This window comes from Camelina sativa, chromosome 18 (genome assembly GCF_030686135.1).
Source record: "Camelina sativa cultivar CO46 ecotype springtype chromosome 18, ASM3068613v1".
In the NCBI taxonomy this organism is placed as follows: domain Eukaryota; kingdom Viridiplantae; phylum Streptophyta; class Magnoliopsida; order Brassicales; family Brassicaceae; genus Camelina; species Camelina sativa.
Window position 1 is genome coordinate 1,722,975 of NC_141897.1, and position 19,311 is coordinate 1,742,285.

A 19,311-nucleotide genomic window follows, 5' to 3' on the forward strand; every position below is an offset into this window, starting at 1 on the left:
CAATTTCTCATATCTTATAGAATCATAATCATTTATGTTAGCATTTACTAGACTTTAATAGTTACAAATGTTAAATATTATGCTTTCTCAATCATGACAACTATTCAAACAAAGATGGTGAATGAATGAATAATCGTACTCTACAACAAAAATATCTTCAAGAAGTTTGGTGTTTCCGTACATACTCCGCGAAATTGGTCGTAAATTTCAACTGCAAACATATATTTTTGTCTATATATATATATTTAACTATTTAAGCTCTTGCAGAGAAAGAGAGGTTACTGCTTAGTTTGGTGATTTAGTTTACAGAACTGAAAATTTACAGAAAGAGAGGTTGACTGCTTTTTACAATACTTTATTTTTATCTCGCAATGATATCATCACTAGTAAAAAAGAATACACTGTGAACCCTATTGTTTTAAAAATAAATTCTATAACCGAAAAATAAAAATGGTTTAGTACGTGAACTGATTATTTTTTCTCGGTGCACTGCATATATTCAAAAACCTACAAGTAAAAAGTAATTATTGATGTTTTGGTCTTCTAATGATCATGGTCATGACTGATCAGTTGCTTTCTTTGGGCCATCTCGACTCGACAATCTACCAGGCAATTGTAGTTTTGTCTCGTCAACGTTTTTCACCATTATATATTTCCTTTTTTGAATGATATGATCAAGTATGCATGATGCTTCAATTTTTTTTTTTTTTTTTTTTTGTGTGTGTATAATTAATCAAAGCTACATGCATGAAGCTGTATAATTCGTAATTTGAACAAAAATATTCAGACACATGACTACATGAGCTGTTTATATTTTAAGGTATACAATATTAAAAATTTGTACAAATCTATAAAAGGAAAATAAATGTAATTTGACCGTACCATATGTAAAGTCAATTTCTGTTCACTTCTCATTGTCATCTTTCGTTAGGAATCATGTCTCTCTTTTCATATTTCCTTCATTTTTCCCCATCAGTTTCCACTTTTTTCCCCGAAATAAAATTATTTGTCTTGTTGACAAAAGTATTAAATATTAAAAAGCATCAACAAAGATATCTATAATAGATAAATTTGGCCATATTTCATATTTAAATTATTTATGTTATTTAAATGTTTTTGTTATGCTTGATGAGGAAAGTTCTAATGTGAAAACTGAAAAAAGAGATTCTGCAGCGTGAACCGTGATGACGTTTGTAAATCGTCAGTATTTCGATCATATTCGATTATTTTATTTTCCTTAACGTGAATAACACAAATAAATCCAAACCCTATACATATAATTGAAATTTACGATCAAATGGTTCATACAATTCCTAATTTAATTTTTACTTTTAACGTCCCTAATTAATTTTTATTTACAAAACCAAGTTTAAGTCCCGCTCCAGTCCCATATATGTACCACTTTATATTAAAACGATTTTGTTTTTTCGAATATTTGTTATAGTTTACAAAGAACTATGTATGTAAATTTTCATGTAAATTGGTTCTAACTACGTCGATATTATATACGGATACGTATGTAATATGTATGTTGTCGCAATTGCAACCTTTGACTTGAAATATTCAAAAATTTAATAAAACTAAAACGTCTGATATTTATTAGGGTTTAGGGAATTACACAATCCAATAGTCCACCACGTGCCAGGTCATGTGTCGGTTACGGTCAAAAGCCGGTGCCAATAAGTAACACGTGTCATCCATATGACCCCACAATCCTCTTTGACTTGGCTCTTCCTCCTTCACACCAAGATGACCGGAGACTGTCTACTTCCGGTTACCGGTTAACCACTAGTCATCGCCTCATGAGCCTTCCTACACAACAACAAGCTTTGTTTCCCACATCTGAAAAAGATGTAAATTAATATCAACTTTTCATGTCTTACTTTAAGGCCCCCAAAATAAAGTAGCATTGCTAAAAACAACCCAAATAATATGTAAAAAATTAGAGATTTTTTTCTTTCTTTTTGTTTGGTCAGACAATGAAGAGAGAGGCTTGAAAGATGTTTATTTATGGTAAAATGGCTTTTTCTTTTGTGTTCATGTTCACACTGTTTAAGAAACAAAATGACAAGGAAGAAGTATATGTTTCCTCACTCGAGGCCACTTTTGTAACTCTCGATTTGGGAAGAGGTAAAATGCTTTTCGTCAACTTAACTTTATAAAAGTTATCATTATTTTAATATATAAAAAGTCATTCAAACCTCTTTTTGAATCATTCACACTTCAATACTCTTTTCATAAAACCTTAGATTTATTTGTACATATATTTATCCAAGACAAAAGAGAAAAAAGTATATGATAAAACGCCATTTACTATATTTACTCAGCAAGACATAATAATAATAATATATATATTTTAAAAGGTATAAATACGAGACGACTCAAAAGTCGTAACACTAAATTTAGACCGACTAAAAAATTCATTAACGCAAAAAGTTCTTCTTCTTCTTCACGCTCCTCTCTTTGTCATTTTCTTTTCTGTTTTTTTCTTTCCTTTTTGGTTTAAGATTCCTCTCTTTGTTCTTCGTCATGTCTAATGAAATCAAAGATCTGAACAACTATAACTACACTTCATCGTATAACCATTACAATATTAACAACCAAAATATGATGAACCTCCCTTACGTTTCCGGTCCATCTACTTATAATGCAAACATGATCTCATCATCACAACTCGGTTTCGATCTACCCTCGAAGAATTTGAGTCCTCAAGGAGCGTTCGATTTGGGATTCGAGCTTTCTCCATCTTCTTCCGACTTTTTTAATCCTTCGATCGATCAAGAAAACGGTTTGTATAATGCTTTTAATTATAATAGTAGCCATAAGAGTCATGAAGTTGTCGGTGGTGGTTGTGCAACCATTAAGAGTGAAGTAAGGGTTTCAGTTTCACCTTCTTCAAGTGAGGCCGATCATCATCCTGGCGAAGATTCCGGCAAGATCCTGAAGAAAAGAGAAGCTGGCGATGGAGGAGAAGATGATCAACGTTCTCAGAAAGTGTAAGTTTTATATCAGTTCTTTTTCCTAATAATATAGCAAGATAGACATATTTAGAATTCACATGAATCATTCTCAAACTTAACTACTTTCTTTTGTTTTTGTTTACCCCAAAAAAAATTTTAAATTACGTGAAAAATAAATAAAACAGATTTCTTGTTTTTTTTTTTTTCACTTTCAGGCCCGAAACAAGAATCGTTTTCTTAAAAATGATTCTTTTGAACTAAAGTATTTCACTTTGATATTGATTTCAGGTTTTTCTTTTATACCAAACATATAATATAGATTTTTGCATACCATAAAAAGACATCTTTAAGAACACTAGGATTTAGTTTTGATGAAACTATGTAGTATAGAAATTTACTTGTTAATATTAAATTTTACATTGATATGCATGTTTAGGTAGGATTCAAGTTTCATAATTGAAAGAATGACAACTCAAATTATTTCGTCCATATTTTTTCTGTTATACGTAATCTAATATTACTGATTAATTGGGATTCTATTCTGGTACGTTTTGAAAGATAGTTTATTCATTGTTCGTACCTATAATTATTGTTGTATAAATCTTATCCCTAAAGAAACCAGTTAAACAAAACGACGTGTCCCATTTTTTTTATTTTTTTAATAGTATTGTATTACTTTGTGTGCTAGTCCTAACTCCTAACAATCATTTGATGCTTAACATTTATTAAATATAGTTCAATGAATCAAAGTCAAATGTACGGTACGTTGCCATAAACTAGAGATGGTCCAGCCTAATTAAACGTTAATTTAATTGAACATATGATATGGAATTCAGAGTTAAAACAAAGAAGAAAGAGGAGAAGAAAAAGGAGCCACGAGTCTCGTTCATGACTAAGACTGAAGTTGATCATCTCGAAGACGGCTATCGTTGGAGAAAGTACGGCCAAAAAGCAGTCAAAAACAGTCCTTATCCGAGGTAATTTTATCGGTCCTTATATGATAAATATTTATTTTTAATAAAGGATTTATTTCAATATAATTATCCTTCTAAAATTTTCAGTTTTTTTTTTTTTTTTTTTTTTTTTTTTTTTTTTTTTTTTAATCATTCAAAACACATCGATAAAGAAATATTTATGACATTGTTTGAAAAGTCTTATCAGTTTTGTTTTTCAGTCTATATTTTAATTAACAACGAAGAAAATTTAAATAATGTAACTAACATTATAATTACAAGTCACATGCTAAAACAATATACTATACTCTCAATTACGCGAACAGGAGTTACTATAGATGCACGACGCAGAAGTGTAACGTGAAGAAGAGAGTGGAGAGGTCCTACCAAGATCCAACGGTTGTGATCACAACTTACGAGAGTCAGCACAACCACCCAATCCCGACCAATCGCCGGACGGCAATGTTCTCTGGAACCACCGCATCAGATTACAACCCATCTTCGTCTCCAGTATTCTCCGACCTCATCATGAATACTCCAAGAAGCTTCACAAATGATGATCTCTTCCGTGTGCCATACGCTAGTGTGAACGTGAACCCTAATTATCATCAACAACAGCAACAGGGATTTTATCAGCGGGAGAGTGAATTCGAGCTCTTGAAGGAGATGTTTCCTTCGGTTTTCTTCAAGCAAGAGCATTGACGATATAAATAAGAATTATGTATAATATAGAAACAATTCGGATGCATAATAATAAGTGATAGTGTTGTTTATTTTTGCATGTATATGCATATACATGTTTTTGTAACTAGCTATAGGATAAATATGGAGCCCTTTCGACGTATAAAAATAATTTCTTTTCTTGAAGTAATTTTGTTACATGTATATAGAAGCATAGACGATCCTTCATGGGTCTCTTTTTTTTTTGCTTTGTATGTTGTTAACTAACGAGGAAAAGGACATAATTAACATCATATCTAAAATATAGTCGAATACTAAAGCAAATAAACTTTTTTTTTTTGGGTATTGGAAACTAAATTTATACTAGAAATTAAAGTGAGATATGAAAACAAGATAATTCATGATTGTAAAATTATTTCGTTTTTCTGGTGATAAAAAAAATGGTTTATGATATGTGAGGTCACCAGTTTGATCCGCCTCACCTCCGCCTCACCTCCGCCTCACCTGGACGTCGAGTTAAATTCATGATTTTTTTTATCAGATTTGATTTTATAACACAACTGATTTTTATATTTTTTAAAATTGTGTATCTGAAATTTATTTTTTTCCTTATATTAGTTTATTATAAGATAATATTTCATCAAATGTCATCAATGGTATATAATTTTCACAGCTGATTTATTTATTTATATGGCAAGATTTAAAATGTATAGGGTTGGGTATTTGGAACTGAAGGGTTTGTGACTGTGATCTTGTGAAAGCAGCCATTTTTTTTAGTGGGAGGAAATCTTACTTAAAATCTTAAATAAGTAAAGACTTTAAGATTAATGACTTTTATATATAATTTTAAAATCTTCTATATTTTTAAACTAGCCTATCATAAATTAATTTGGTTTTAGTTTTTACTTTAAAAGTATGAAACCATTTTCTATTTTTATTTGGTTTCAATTTGTTTTGATCAATATTTTCTTTATATGGTTCTATGGTGTATGATTTCATTATGAAATATATTAGATGCTTAAACTAAAAAATAGAAGGAAGATATTTTTGTAACATTGTTGAAATTCAAAAAGCAAACTATACACCAATTTTTTTTTTTTAAACTATACACCATATAAGATATAAATAAAATAAAATCAAATAAAAAGTAGAATGTTAAATTTAAAATTAACGAGAATAGCATATGTCACTAAAGTAGAGTGCCAAATGTTACATTGTTAGGCAAAATTAGAAAAAACTTTCTCTTATTATATAAGATAATGTATATAAAGCAAACATATGCCAATGTATTCAAATTCAATGCAATGAACAATAATTCCAAATATATGGATATATAATTTCTAAAATGAAGATTTTATTTATTTGAAAACGTCTTAAAATTTTAATTAGTTAATTGACAAATGTCGTAATCTAATTAATCATAATTTTTTACGTGTTAGATTCTATATTGAAACATAGCTAACTTTAGCATGTCAAAATCTAATCAAAATTAATATGTTTTAGATTCTATTGGAATGCATCCAGCTTTATCGTGTCAAAATCTAGTCGTAAAAATTAATATGCATTGTAATATACTTAATTGAAAAAAACTTATGCATAGGAATCTGATGAAACATGTCTAGTTGTATATGTGAGTATATTTAATAAGTACAGTAAAAATTCTATTCACAATATTATAGATATTTAATTGTGTTTAGGAAATCAAATTTAAAAATAAATAATATATGTAATGTTTAGAAATAAAACGTACTTGGTGATAAATATAACAGAACTATATATTTATATAACAAAGTACTCAATACAATAAAATTAGAATGTGTTTTTTTTGGTGATTACACCTTAATATTTTGGAGAAATCTGGAGTTGACACATCATTGCTTAAACAATTTTGTTTTTATATAAAGCTTGAAGAAATTTTTTAATCAAGTTACTTCTCAATTTTATGCAAGAGTTATGTTGGATAATAGTAATTCAAAATTCTCCAAAAAAATAGAAAAATAAATCTATCAGTAAATTTCTATAGAATTATCAATTGTATTGTAAATTTGTAATTTTTCTAACTATAAGGTTACGATCGTAATTTAGACTAAATATTTTTATAACCTAAACTAGTTTATTTTTTTCGATTGCTCACTAAATAAACTATGTTTAACTGAAATCTAAACTAAATAAAAGTAGGAACTATAAGCTTCTTATGCTTTTCTTCTTGGAGTAATCCCAATTTTTGTTGGTTGGATATACTCAGAGCTACTTGAGTACAGGAAATATTGGGTTCCCTTAAAACCGTAAGTTCTTGCAATGTGATACCCTCAATAATGTAGCAGAGTTCTTTCTTCCCTAATGAGGCTTGAAAGGAGAGTTACATTCTTGTAATGCAGTCACTCAGATAATAATCTGGTTGAATTGGGAGACGTAGCAGAGAAGGACGATGACAAAGCTGACTTGTTGGAGGGAGGTCTTTCCCGATCGACATCTTTACGGTTTCATAATTCAACCATCAGAACAAACATCATTAGGTCGTTGTTACTACCAGCTCCTAAGTATTTTAGTTTGTTTATTACAATTCTTCAAGAGTTCTCAATTTCTCATGCTTAGGTGTGTTTTGATTTTGTCGAATCACAGGTTTTTGTGTATGGACGATTCGTTTTTGCTGGAACACCGTGCAACGCTGAGAGCAATGTAAGTGAAAGCTAATTCATAAAGTGATCATCTCATTGTTCGTTATCTTTTGTTAACATTCATAACCATACTCAGGTCGGAGTTTGGAGCAATTTTAGTATATTTCTATATCTGTGACCGCACGGAATTGCTTGGAGATTCTACCAAGGTACCCTTGTATTTTTCACTCGCTTTGTATCTCAAATCCATGTATGTACTATATTTGTTTTGCTCATGGGACTTGGGGTTTTCTTTGACAGAATTACAACCGCGACCTTTTCCTTTTTCTCTACGCTCTTCTCATCATAGTATCAGCCATGACATCTCTCAGAAAGCACAAAGACAAGTCACCTATAACTGGGAAATCCATTCTTTACCTTAACCGCCACCAAACTGAACAGTGGAAAGGATGGATGCAGGCAAGTTTCTATTAGTTATTTAGAATATGTTCATTCTGTTCTTTTCCATAGGTTACTATATATTGCAGCTCTTGTAGCTGCTTTCGAAATAGTGTTCTCATGTCCTCCTTTTTATCAGGTTTTGTTCTTAATGTATCACTACTTTGCTGCGACTGAGTTATACAACGCAATCCGTATCTTTATTGCTGCTTATGTTTGGATGACTGGTTTTGGAAACTTCTCCTACTACTATGTCAGAAAGGATTTCTCTGTTGCACGTTTTGCACAGGTGATACCACTCATTCGACGATAGATTCTTGTTATTGTGCTTTACTTTCATCTAAATTCTTGTCTTCTTACAGATGATGTGGAGGCTGAACTTCTTTGTAGCATTTTGTTGTATTGTTCTCAACAATGACTATATGCTGTATTACATCTGCCCAATGCACACTCTCTTCACTTTAATGGTGTATGGAGCTCTGGGTATCTGCAGCAAGTACACTGATATAGGATCTGTGATGGCTTTGAAGATATTTTCATGCTTCCTCGTTGTCTTTTTGATGTGGGAAATTCCTGGAGCTTTTGAAATATTTTGGGGTCCATTAGCATTCTTGTTAGGTAGTTAACTTCTCTGGATCTGATCATATTCTCTATATGAACTTACACAAGTCATAATAAATTTTTTGAAGGGGTTCTAATATTTGGATATTGCTAGGGAATAACTGCAGGTTACAGTGATCCTGCAAAGCCCGATCTTCATCGACTGCATGAATGGCACTTCAGATCAGGCCTTGACCGCTACATATGGATTATCGGAATGATTTATGCCTATTATCACCCGACTGTAAGCTCTTTAACAGAAGCTCACATTCAATTTTGTTTCTGTTTTTTTGTGTGTAATTAAACTTCAAAAATTGGGATGATTCTCTAGGTAGAGAGATGGATGGAGAAATTAGAGGAGTGTGAAACGAAGAAAAGACTATCCATAAAAACCGCTATTGTTACTATTGCCGTGCTTGTAAGCCATTTCAGTTATCTTTTAGTTTGTTGGTTGCACCACTCATTTATAGAAATTGATAGATTTTGTCCTATTTGCTTACATTTTAGGTCGGCTATGTGTGGTATGAATGTATCTACAAGCTGGACAAGACCAGTTACAACATGTATCATCCATACACATCTTGGATCCCCATCACGTGTGTGCATACAATCCTCTCGTTCTTGATTTCATCTTTATATATGTCCCTTATTTTACTTCCTGAAACTGAAACATGACTCACCGTTTGGTTTTTTGGGTTTTTGTGTTTACATATGCCTTCGGAATTTCACCCACCAGCTTCGGAGTGTCTCATTGACTCTCTTCGCGTGAGTCAAATATATTTAAGCTAAAGCCTCTCTGGTTTGGTATGCTTGCCTGATTTCCATGTAATATAATACTCTTTACATTTCCCGGTGCAGATGGCTCGGCAAGATCACTTTACAAACTTACATTTCTCAGTTTCATATATGGCTAAGGTTTGTTTTCTGCGACTTGAAATCTTGTTTTCCTGGAAACCTATCAGATATTTTCTTGAACTAAAAGACACCAATCTGCAGATCAAACATGCCTGATGGGCAACCCAAATGGCTTCTCTCTATTATTCCGGGATACCCTATGCTGAACTTTATGCTCACAACTGCGATATACGTCCTCGTAAGAAACCATAACTTCTTCTCTCCCCTTTCTTTTCTAGTACCAAACATTCTGAAACGTCTCTATGCGTTCTTGTTCCCCAGGTATCTCACCGTCTCTTTGAACTAACCAACACACTCAAGACGGTTTTTGTACCCACAAAAGACAACAAACGTCTCTTATCTAACTTCATAGCTGGGATCGCCATCGCTCTTCCTCTCTATTGCTTCTCATTCGTTCTTCTTCAGATTCATCGCTAAAAACCGTGAGTCCTTAAATCATTCTCATTGCGATTTACTCATAAAAAAATCTAAGTAATGCTCTGTTGATTTCTATCTTTACAGGCAGAAAGAAGTGTTTTTCTTTGTGTTATATTTGTGGATCATTTTCTTGTGCACATTCAGCTTGAGAAGACGTCCGTTCAACATAGGCAGAACCCAACATCGCTCAACTACTTTGCTCTATTGCCATACGAAATCGAAGTGGTTGTTTTCATATAAAATTTCAGAAATGTGTTACTTTGTATAAAATTTTGGTCGAATTATAAATCTCTAGTACACGACAAAGGTAATCAGCCGGTGTTCGTTACTTTCAAAAGTTAATAGTAAATGATTTTCAATTACAGTTGGTACTTGGTAGATTAGTGATTGTGATTTAGAATGGCAAAATAATGAGTATAGCGTTTCGTTGGATAAAAATCCCCTTTTATTTCTGAAGTTAAGTAAATTTTTTATATAAGATTTACATAATTAAATCTCTGCTATTTGAATAAATATCAAAACTTGAAGTTATTATTTGTTTTTTTTTTTTGGTAGAATAGAGGGAGTAGGCTCCCTTAATTTATTAAAGAAAAATAGGACTTAAATACAAACGGACCGTGGCGTAATAAAACCACTACTGTCTTGCGAAACCAAAACCGCAACACAAGGCGGAGCAACTACAAACAAATGAAAACCAAACTGTAAAGAAAAAGCATAGGAAGCTAAACCATCAGCAAGACAGTTAGCTTCTCTATGTACGTGAGTAACCCGGACCATCCAGTCCCTTGATTTGAAGCCATGGCACAGCCGTACCAGGAATGACAGCGGATGAGTTGCACTTATCCCTGTCTTTAAAAACCCGACCACTATCTCACTATCCACCTCCAACTCCAAACGCTCAACTCGATTATCCCATGCCACACACAGACCATAGTAGACACCCCATAGTTCTGCCATCGGAGCTGAGCAAATACCAATGTTGAGGGAGAAACCCGCCTTCCAAACCCCTGTTTCATCCCGCAACACACCACTTGCAGTTGCTAAACCCGGGTTCCCTCTTGAAGCACCGTCAGTATTCATTTTGCACCCTCCCCTCGGTGGACAAGACCAACCTAATAACCTCTCCTCCCTAGCCGGCACCGATCCTAACAACCGCCTAGCTCTGTTAGCAAGTTCTACCTCCTTAGCCAAGTCTTTCAGGAACTTGACCCTATCCCTGCATTTACCCTGCACCCCAAACACATTCCCACATCGCCACTTCCACCCCCACCAAGCCGCAATACTAAACAAAGTAGACCACGTCATTGCCCTTGACCCTATCTCCGCATTCAAGTTCGCAAACAACCATTCAAGTAAAGACGCAGAGAAAAACCAAGACAATTTCAGACGTGGTACCAGCCGTCTCCAAACTCCACTCATCGCCGGACAATCCCGCAATATATGAAGTATAGTTTCCTCTCCACTTTTACAAACTTCACACAACGAGGAGACACATAAATGTCGACGAAACCTCTCAGGATTCGACATTAGAGCCTGATGTCCAACCAACCACAGAAAAGTCTTCACTCGCTCCGGAGCCACCACTCCCCAAACGCGAGACCAAAAACGATCAAGTTGGGGACCCTCACACGAGCTCTGAGTGAGCATAGCATACGACGACTTTACTGTAAATTGTCTAGTCGCCGTCCCTGGCCATGAAAGTCTATCTCGAGCTCCAGAAAATGTATCCAAAACCACAGCCCCGAGTCTCAACCTAACATCCTCTGAAACCCATGGTGTTATCCTGTCCATCCTCCAACCCATCCCATCTTCCCATAGGTCACTTGTCAACTCATTCAGTCTGCTCTCCATGACCCCACCCCCTTATGTGTTCTATTGATGATAGGCTCTTCCAACAGCCACTTATCCTTCCAGAAGCGGATTTGTCATCCATCCCCTACAACCCAACCATGACCTGGTAAAATCACTTCTCTGATACTAGTTCCTATACTTCTCCAAATAGAAGACCAACCCCCTTTTGGTCTCAACCAGTCCACCACCCGAAGGTCCCCCACATGGTATTTGCGTCGAAGCACACGCGCCCAAAGACTGTCCTGATCACCCAGTAACCTCCACCCCACTTTAGCGAGCAGCGCTTTATTCATATCCTGAAACCGCTTAATGCCCAGTCCTCCTTCACCCTTAGGAGCACAAACCCTGTCCCAGGCGACAAGATGTTGTTTTCGTTTCTCCGGTGTACTACCCCAAAGAAAGGAACGTGACACCTTCTCCAACTCATCCAAAAACGACTTTGGTAGAGCGATAACACTCATGGTATGAAGCAGAATTGCACCCAAAACAGCTCTCGTCAAGGTAAGTCGACCCGCAAAACTCAGACATCTTTCCTTCCACCCTGCTAACTTCGAAGATACTCGCTCCAGAACTTCCCCAAACATATTCTTACTCAACCTCTTCTGTAGAACCGGCATCTCGAGATACTTACCCAGGTCCGTCGTTGTTTGAATACCACTTTCCACTGATATCAATCGCTGCATATCCCGTGATACATTCTGAGAGAAATATATCTTGGACTTCTCAAGGCTCACCTTTTGTCCTGAAGCAAGACAAAACTTCTCCAGAATGCCCCGAATAACTCTTATCTACACTACCAAAGCTTCAGCGAAAAGAATGAGGTCATCAGCAAAGCAGATGTGTGAAAGAAGAGGTCCACCTTGTGATAACCTAATCGGTTTCCATTGTTTCCCCACTATCGCTTTATCAATCATCTGACATAGGCGCTCCAAACACATGAAAAATAAGTAAGGGGACAAGGGGTCCCCTTGACGCAGCCCTCTAGAAGGTTGAAAAGACTCTGTGGTTTCTCCATTACACAATATGTTCATTGACGGATTTGTGACAACTGCATGATCCACTTAATCCATAAGTGCGAGAAACCTGCTGCAAGCAAAGTATCCTCCAAAAAGTCCCACCTTATGCGATCATAAGCCTTCTCCAAATCCAACTTTAATAGCATCCAACCCTTCCGACCCTTCTTCTTTTTCATCGAATGAACTGCTTCCTGAACAATAACAATGTTATCCAGACTTAGACGTCCTGGTATAAAGCTGGATTGGGAGGGACCAATCAACTTGGAGATCACCAGCTTCAACCGTGTCACCATTACCTTCGTTATAATCTTGAATATAACATTACACATGCTGATGGGTCGAAACTGTGTAAGGTTCTACGGCTTGGCCACCTTGGGAATCAAACAGACTAAAGCATCATTCAGGCCCGATGGAAGCTCTCCCGTCTCAAAGAATTGTAACACAAACTTAATGACTGATTCACCAACAACGTCCCAGCACTTCTAATAAAAGATGGGTTGATATCCATCTGGACCCAGAGCTTTATAGGCCCCCATACTACTAATAGCATTCTTCACCTCTTCTGCCAGCATAGGTTTACTAAGACTGAGCTTCTCATCCCAGGTGAAAGCTTAGAAACCTCCTCGTGGTAATCCATCAACAACCAAGTCCACATCCGCTAAAGAGTACAACCTCTTGTAGTATGCCACTGCCATGTTTTCAAGCTCCCGTGGATCAGTCAACCATACTCCAGCATCATTTTTCAGAGCCTCGACCCTATTCCTGCGCCGGCGGATGATGGTAGAGGTATGAAAAAAACTAGTGTTCCGATCCCCCAAGGTGAACCACTTCTCTCTTGACTTCTGAAACCAGATTACCTCCTCTTGCTCTAACACCAACTCGAGATCCCGGATCAACTCCTCCTCCTTTTTTAATAACACATCAGACTGCGTGACATCTAAGATGTCCTGAACTACTTGAACCTCCTTTAAAAGTTTATTATTTGTAATATCCAAAAAACATATTTAAAACAATTTTTAAACAAATTACAAGTATTCATAATTTAAATATTCTTGGTAAACTAATAAACTTTCTAAAATTATGTATATTTTTGTGGATGATGTTATGGAGCAGGTGAGAATTTATATATATATATATATATATATATAATTATATAGTTAGTCTTTTTACGCGTTGGTCTACTAACATACACAAGATAAAAAAAAAAACAAAATACAATTCATCTAAAATTATAAAATCTAAATATTAATCAGAACATATTAAAACAAATACAAAAAAGATAACAAAATTGTTCAAAACAATAATAAAAAATTATCTGCGGTACTCCACGAGATTAAAATATAGTATAAATATTAAAATTTATATTACCCACAAATTCAGCTATTGAAACTCAAAGTAATAAAGAAGAGTTCAACCGTTAAGAAATTACTAAAGCTCCCCACTTCGTGTATATGATCTTCCGATTCCAAATAAAACAGTTAAGCATGGAAACAACGACGAGCCTAAACTTTGAAAATATATGCTTTTGAGTTTAGAAATCGCATGCTTGTTCTGATCCCGGTGCCAGGAATTCACATCCTCATTCCAACACCCTTCTCCAAGTAATGGTCTCAACGCATCAAAACAATCATTACAACTTACAATATCAAAACAAACATTAGTCAATGGAGGTTTGATTCATAGGGGGAAAAACGTCAATGAAGCACAATGTTGCCCCCTTGTTCTGTCCTTTGCATTCAATCGATAACCATCCCGTTAAAACAATTTACACGCATTGGTGTATTCAATATTTAAGTCATATATTGGTCGCTGCTAAATATGTGGTATGGGACGGTCATAATAAGATTGAGCGTATCTTATTCATTAGGGAATGTAATATATATAGTCTCATACAATAGGGTTTCCATAAGCACTAATTACATTTGTATCCTTCTCTCCTTTATACACCCCCTCAAGATGGAGACAGTGACTTGACTCCAATCTTGTAAGCTAGTTCTTGAAAACGTGGCCGAGGTAGAGGTTTTGGCAAAGCGTCGGCCAACTGATCATGTGTCGAGATATGGAAGACACGCAAGGCACCAGATTGAATATAGCCACGCACGAAGTGATAATCAATTGCTATATGCTTCATTCTTGAGTGGAAAACAGGATTTGAACAAAGATAGGTAGCTCCCATATTATCACAGTATATAATCGGTGCTGATGATAAGGTGATGCCCAATTCAGAAAGAAGTGAGCATATCCACTGAAGTTCCGAGGCTGTGTTTGCAACCGCACGGTACTCCGCCTCTGTGGAGGATCGAGCGACACTCCTCTGTTTCTTGGAGGACCACGAAATCGGACTTCCCCCAAAGTAGACAATATACGCATTTGTGGAGATACAATCACTTTTATCACCACCCCAGTCAGCGTCTGAAAAAGCATGGATAGTAAGAGGACAGTCCGAGCGAATGAAAATACCATGAGAAGCTGTACCAACGAGGTAACGTAAAATCTACTTAGCAGCCTGCCAATGATCCGTGGTTGGTTGGTGCATATATTGAGAGAGACGGTTTACCGCAAATACAATGTCCGGACGGGTAAACGCCAAGTACTGTAGACTCCCAATAACCATGCGGTATGTTTTAGCATCAGCAAGAGGTGTCCCGGAGTGTAACGTGAGCGGTGACTGGGACATCGGCGTCGCCATTGGCTTCGCACCAAGCATGTTCGTGCGTGCTAACAAATCGGTGATATACTTTCGCTGCATCAGGTGTAACCCTTGTTTCGTTCTGATTGCCTCAATGCCAAGAAAGTAGCTTAGAGGACCAAGATCTTTGAGTGCAAAACGAGAAGCAAGAGAGGCATTGAATGGTTTAACCAGAGACGATGGACCAGCGATGATGATGTCGTCTACGTAGACCAAGACATAAAGAAACTCCCGATTGTGTTTGTACGTGAACAACGACGTATCCGAGAGTGAGTTTATGAAACCGAGTTGAATCAGAAAATTACGCAGTTCTTGATACCAAGCTCGAGGAGCTTGTTTCAAACCATAGAGAGCCTTCCGGAGTCTACATACATGGTGAGGACGATCACGATCCACGAATCCTGGCGGCTGCGAGACATAAACTGTTTCATTGAGTGTACCTTGGAGGAACGCATTATTGATGTCAACCTGATGAATGTTCCACTCTCGTTTAACCGCTATCTCAAGTACCAGCCGCACAGTAGTCGATTTTATGACCGGACTAAAGGTTTCCGAATAGTCTAGTCCTTGCTGCTGATTGAAGCCTCGAGCAACGAGCCGCGCCTTGTACCTTTCAATGGACCCGTCAGTACGATATTTGAGTGTAAAAATCCACTTACATGGTATAACATGCTGCGACGGATCAGATGCTTCCAGATCCCATGTGCGGTGCCGCATCTGTGCGTCGATCTCCTCACTCATAGCCTTACGAAAATTAGGGTCTTTAAGCGCTTGAGCCACAGTCGTGGGTATCACCGGAGATTTTACAGCTGATAGATTAAGCCTTTGTTTGGGTTTGGTAATGTTGTTTTTGGCTCTTGTTCGCATAGGATGGATATTTTGAGGAGGTGATGGTGGTTGGATTATATGAGGTTGTGGTGACGGAGATTGAGTTTCTGGTGTGGATTGTTGATGAGAAGCAACGGAGGATGTGTTTGGCTATGGTGGATGCGAGGAGGAAGATGACGACATTGAAGAAGATTGACCAGATTGTAATGGGCTTGGACTTTTCGAAATTGGGCCTGAATGTGAGGAAGAGGGCGAATTTTGTGGGGTTGATGGTTGTAAAGTATGTGGGCCTGTTGTTGTTGGGCTAAGAGTTGGGTTTGAGTGAGAATTGTTTGGTGCATTATCGGACAAGGAAGGCTGCAGCTCAAGCGATAAAGAGTTATGAGATCGTACCTGTGATTGTGATTCAGACGGAGACCGAGGAGACACGACTGAAGGTAGCGGTGGCGAGGTGGGTGGCACTGGGTGAGGATCCGAGCACGATGGCGAGGGGGAATAAGTGAGTGGCGAGGGCACATAACTAACGAGGGCATGCGGTGGTGGTGACGTAGCCGAGTCAGTCGACGGTGGCAGCTGTGTCAACAAGTGAAACGGAAAGCTCGTCTCAATGAACTGAACGTGATGAGACGTATACACTCTACCGGTTGTGAGTTCCATGCATAAATAAGCACTTTGGGTGAGAGAGTACCCAATAAAAACACACGGAGTAGAACGGTCGTCAAGTTTGTTCATCTGATACGGGCGGAGCCATGGAAAACACGTACAGCCAAACACACGCAGCTTCAGATAATTTGGTGACTGGTTGAATAATTTAGCATACGGAGACATACCATGCAACATGTCCGTAGGCATGCGGTTGATAAGATAAGTGGCTGTAGCAAACGCATAGGACCAATATGTCTTCGGTACTGATGCATGACTCAGGAGAGATAAACCCGTCTCAACTATGTGACGATGTTTTCTTTCTGCGAGACCGTTGTGTTCCGGTGTGTGGGGAGGTGTTGTCAAATGTGATATACAACTAGCCGCCAAAAAAGAACGTAACGCAATGAATTCACCGCCATTATCCGTATACAACGTTCGGATTCGACTTTGAAAGCGATTTTCCACCAAAGCTTTGAAAGCTATAAAAACCTCCTTGACTTGAGATTTCTGTTTCAAGGGATATAACCACGTATATCTTGTGTAATGATCCACAATCACAAGATAGTATTTGAACTGATCAATAGAGAAAATTGGTGATGTCCACACATCAGAATAAAGATATTCAAGAGGGTGTGATGATTTGATTGTGTTTGTAGAAAAAGGGAGTTTGTGGCTTTTATTGATCAAACAGTCGGTACACGACAATTGTTTTTGAGAAGTGTTTGAAAGTGGTAAAGAAAAATTTGAAACAATAGCTTTTAAAGTCGAGATAGTAGGATGCCCAAGTCCGAAATGCCATGATGAGAGGTCGGTTTTTGGTGATGGTGATGCCGAGAAAGCGGAACTGGTAGGGCGTGTAACCGGCCACTCATATAACTCATTCCTAGTCCTGCCTTGGAGTAACTGGACCCCCGTGCTGAGATCCTTCACCTGAAAGTACGCAGGATAGAAGTGCACAGACACTTGATTATTTTTGCACAAGCGATATACCGAAATAAAATTTTTGCAGACATCAGGGACATATAAGATATCTTGAAGCTTAAGAGAGCGAGATGGAGTAGGAAGCAAACCAAAACCCATTTGTGTTATGGGAATACACGAACCATCAGCTATTTTGACCTCTTCACCACCATTATACGGCTGATGTATAGATAGGTTGGAGAGATCAGAAGTCAAATGGTGTGTAGCTCCACTATCGAGGATCCAGGGAGTCGGGTTGTAGGATGGAGTCGCCGCAAAGTTGGCTTGTGGCTGCCACGGAGGTGGTGAACTAGCTTGATATTCGCCGCCAGAGTTAGAGTAACCACGACCAGAGGATTGCAGCTGAGAACACCACCTTGCACTATGACCGTGTACGCCACAAATCTGACAACGCCCTTGGTAACCACGACCACGCGAGACAGAATGGGACTGAAACTGTTTACGTTGTTGGGACATGGTATTATTTCCACGTGATTGCTGATGACCCCAAGTGTTGTGACCTTTATGAGAAGCAATGTTCGCAGAAGCCGGAATTGACGAGGATGCGGTGAGCAACGTTTGAATCTTTAGCTCTTGGTTGATGAGTTTCTCATGGAGAACCATAAGTGACGGCGGTGTGTCACGTCCGGCGATCTGATCTGTAACTTGTTTGTACTCATCAGGAAGACCACCAAGTATGTAGTCAATCTGGTCTTCATGCGGGATCGGATTAGCAAGTAACGCTAGTTGATCAAAACGTGTGGTAAAGCCATTGAAGTAGTCTTCAATGGATTTAGTACCCTTCTTCCATTGTTTCAGCTGCTCACGGATCTGAAGAATGAGACCTCTACTCGGCTGAGCATAGGTATTGGTAAGAGTACTCCAGATCTCAGCCGACGTATTGGCTTTGGAGAGAAGAGGCTGCACCGATAAGGAGATAGCACCGAGAAGACTCGAGAGTAGTAGCTGATCCTGCCTTTGCCAATGTTTGTAGGCAGGATTAACGGTGGTGGTGCCGTCGGTGGTAAGAGTGGCATCAGGGGCGATCGTTGAACCATCAAGATAACCGACAAGATCATAGCCATTGCATAAGGCATGAACTTGTCGTTTCCACATCAGGAAATTAGTGGAGGTGAGTTTCTTAACGTTAGACATATTAATGTTAACGAGGGATGACGCATCGGCGGGGGCAACGAATTCAGAAGTTGCAGACATGATCGACAGAGGAACGAGAAAGAAGAGGAAGAGAGAAGAGAGAATTTGAAAGAAGCGTCGAGTGAAAAAAAAAAATTAGGGTTTTAACCTTTTATGGCTCTGCTACCATAGTAAGATTGAACGTATCTTATTCATTAGGGAATGTATAATATATATAGTCTCATACAATAGGGTTTCATAAGCACTAATTACATTTGTATCCTTCTCTCTTTTATAGGTCACACTGAAGTCTGAACCCCATGTTGGGTATACTTGGTTCTACGTGTTTAATTAGATTTGGCCAAATTTTCACTATGGTCTCAGATTGTTAAATCTAATTTGAATGTCGCATTATGATGCCTTCGGAATACTAGCTACCACGAGGTACAGACATGATAATTTTAAGCTCGATTATCCAATTCTCGGACATATTCTATGTATCATAGGCTCATAGCTCATTAGACATTACACCATAAATTCATGATAAACACATTAAATGTCAATACAAATTTATAACTCCAAATACAAAAAGAATTTCCACCAACA

The 19,311-nt window shown here is 37.4% G+C and overlaps 1 protein-coding gene and 2 long non-coding RNA genes across 3 annotated transcripts; all 3 read left to right on the top strand.

Moving 5' to 3' along the window:
* Positions 1–2,375: 2,375 nt before the first annotated feature.
* LOC104760262 (WRKY transcription factor 8-like) lies at positions 2,376–4,780 on the top strand. Its single transcript, XM_010483159.3, has 3 exons — positions 2,376–2,996; positions 3,797–3,937; positions 4,240–4,780. Exons 1-3 carry the CDS (start codon positions 2,530–2,532, stop codon positions 4,613–4,615), a joined length of 984 nt encoding a protein of 327 aa, XP_010481461.1. The 5' UTR covers positions 2,376–2,529; the 3' UTR covers positions 4,616–4,780.
* A 2,434-nt stretch (positions 4,781–7,214) lies between these two features.
* Positions 7,215–7,644, top strand: LOC147921358 (uncharacterized). The gene is made up of 3 exons (XR_015588146.1): positions 7,215–7,273; positions 7,349–7,421; positions 7,513–7,644. It is a non-coding gene; the product is annotated as an uncharacterized LOC147921358 (long non-coding RNA).
* Positions 7,645–8,599: 955 nt separating this feature from the next.
* On the top strand, positions 8,600–9,720 carry LOC104763061 (uncharacterized). Its single transcript, XR_015588145.1, has 5 exons — positions 8,600–8,668; positions 8,758–9,015; positions 9,109–9,343; positions 9,427–9,587; positions 9,667–9,720. It is a non-coding gene; the product is annotated as an uncharacterized LOC104763061 (long non-coding RNA).
* The last annotated feature ends 9,591 nt before the right edge of the window (positions 9,721–19,311 follow it).

What these genes read in the sequence shown, in the direction of transcription:
- LOC104760262 (XM_010483159.3), top strand. Translation starts at nt 2,530, where the DNA reads ATGTCTAATGAAATCAAAGATCTGAACAACTATAACTACACTTCATCG. An exon ending in GATCAACGTTCTCAGAAAGT is followed by an intron (nt 2,997 to 3,796) that starts GTAAGTTTTATA and finishes TATGGAATTCAG; the next exon opens with AGTTAAAACAAAGAAGAAAG. An exon ending in AAAAACAGTCCTTATCCGAG is followed by an intron (nt 3,938 to 4,239) that starts GTAATTTTATCG and finishes TTACGCGAACAG; the next exon opens with GAGTTACTATAGATGCACGA.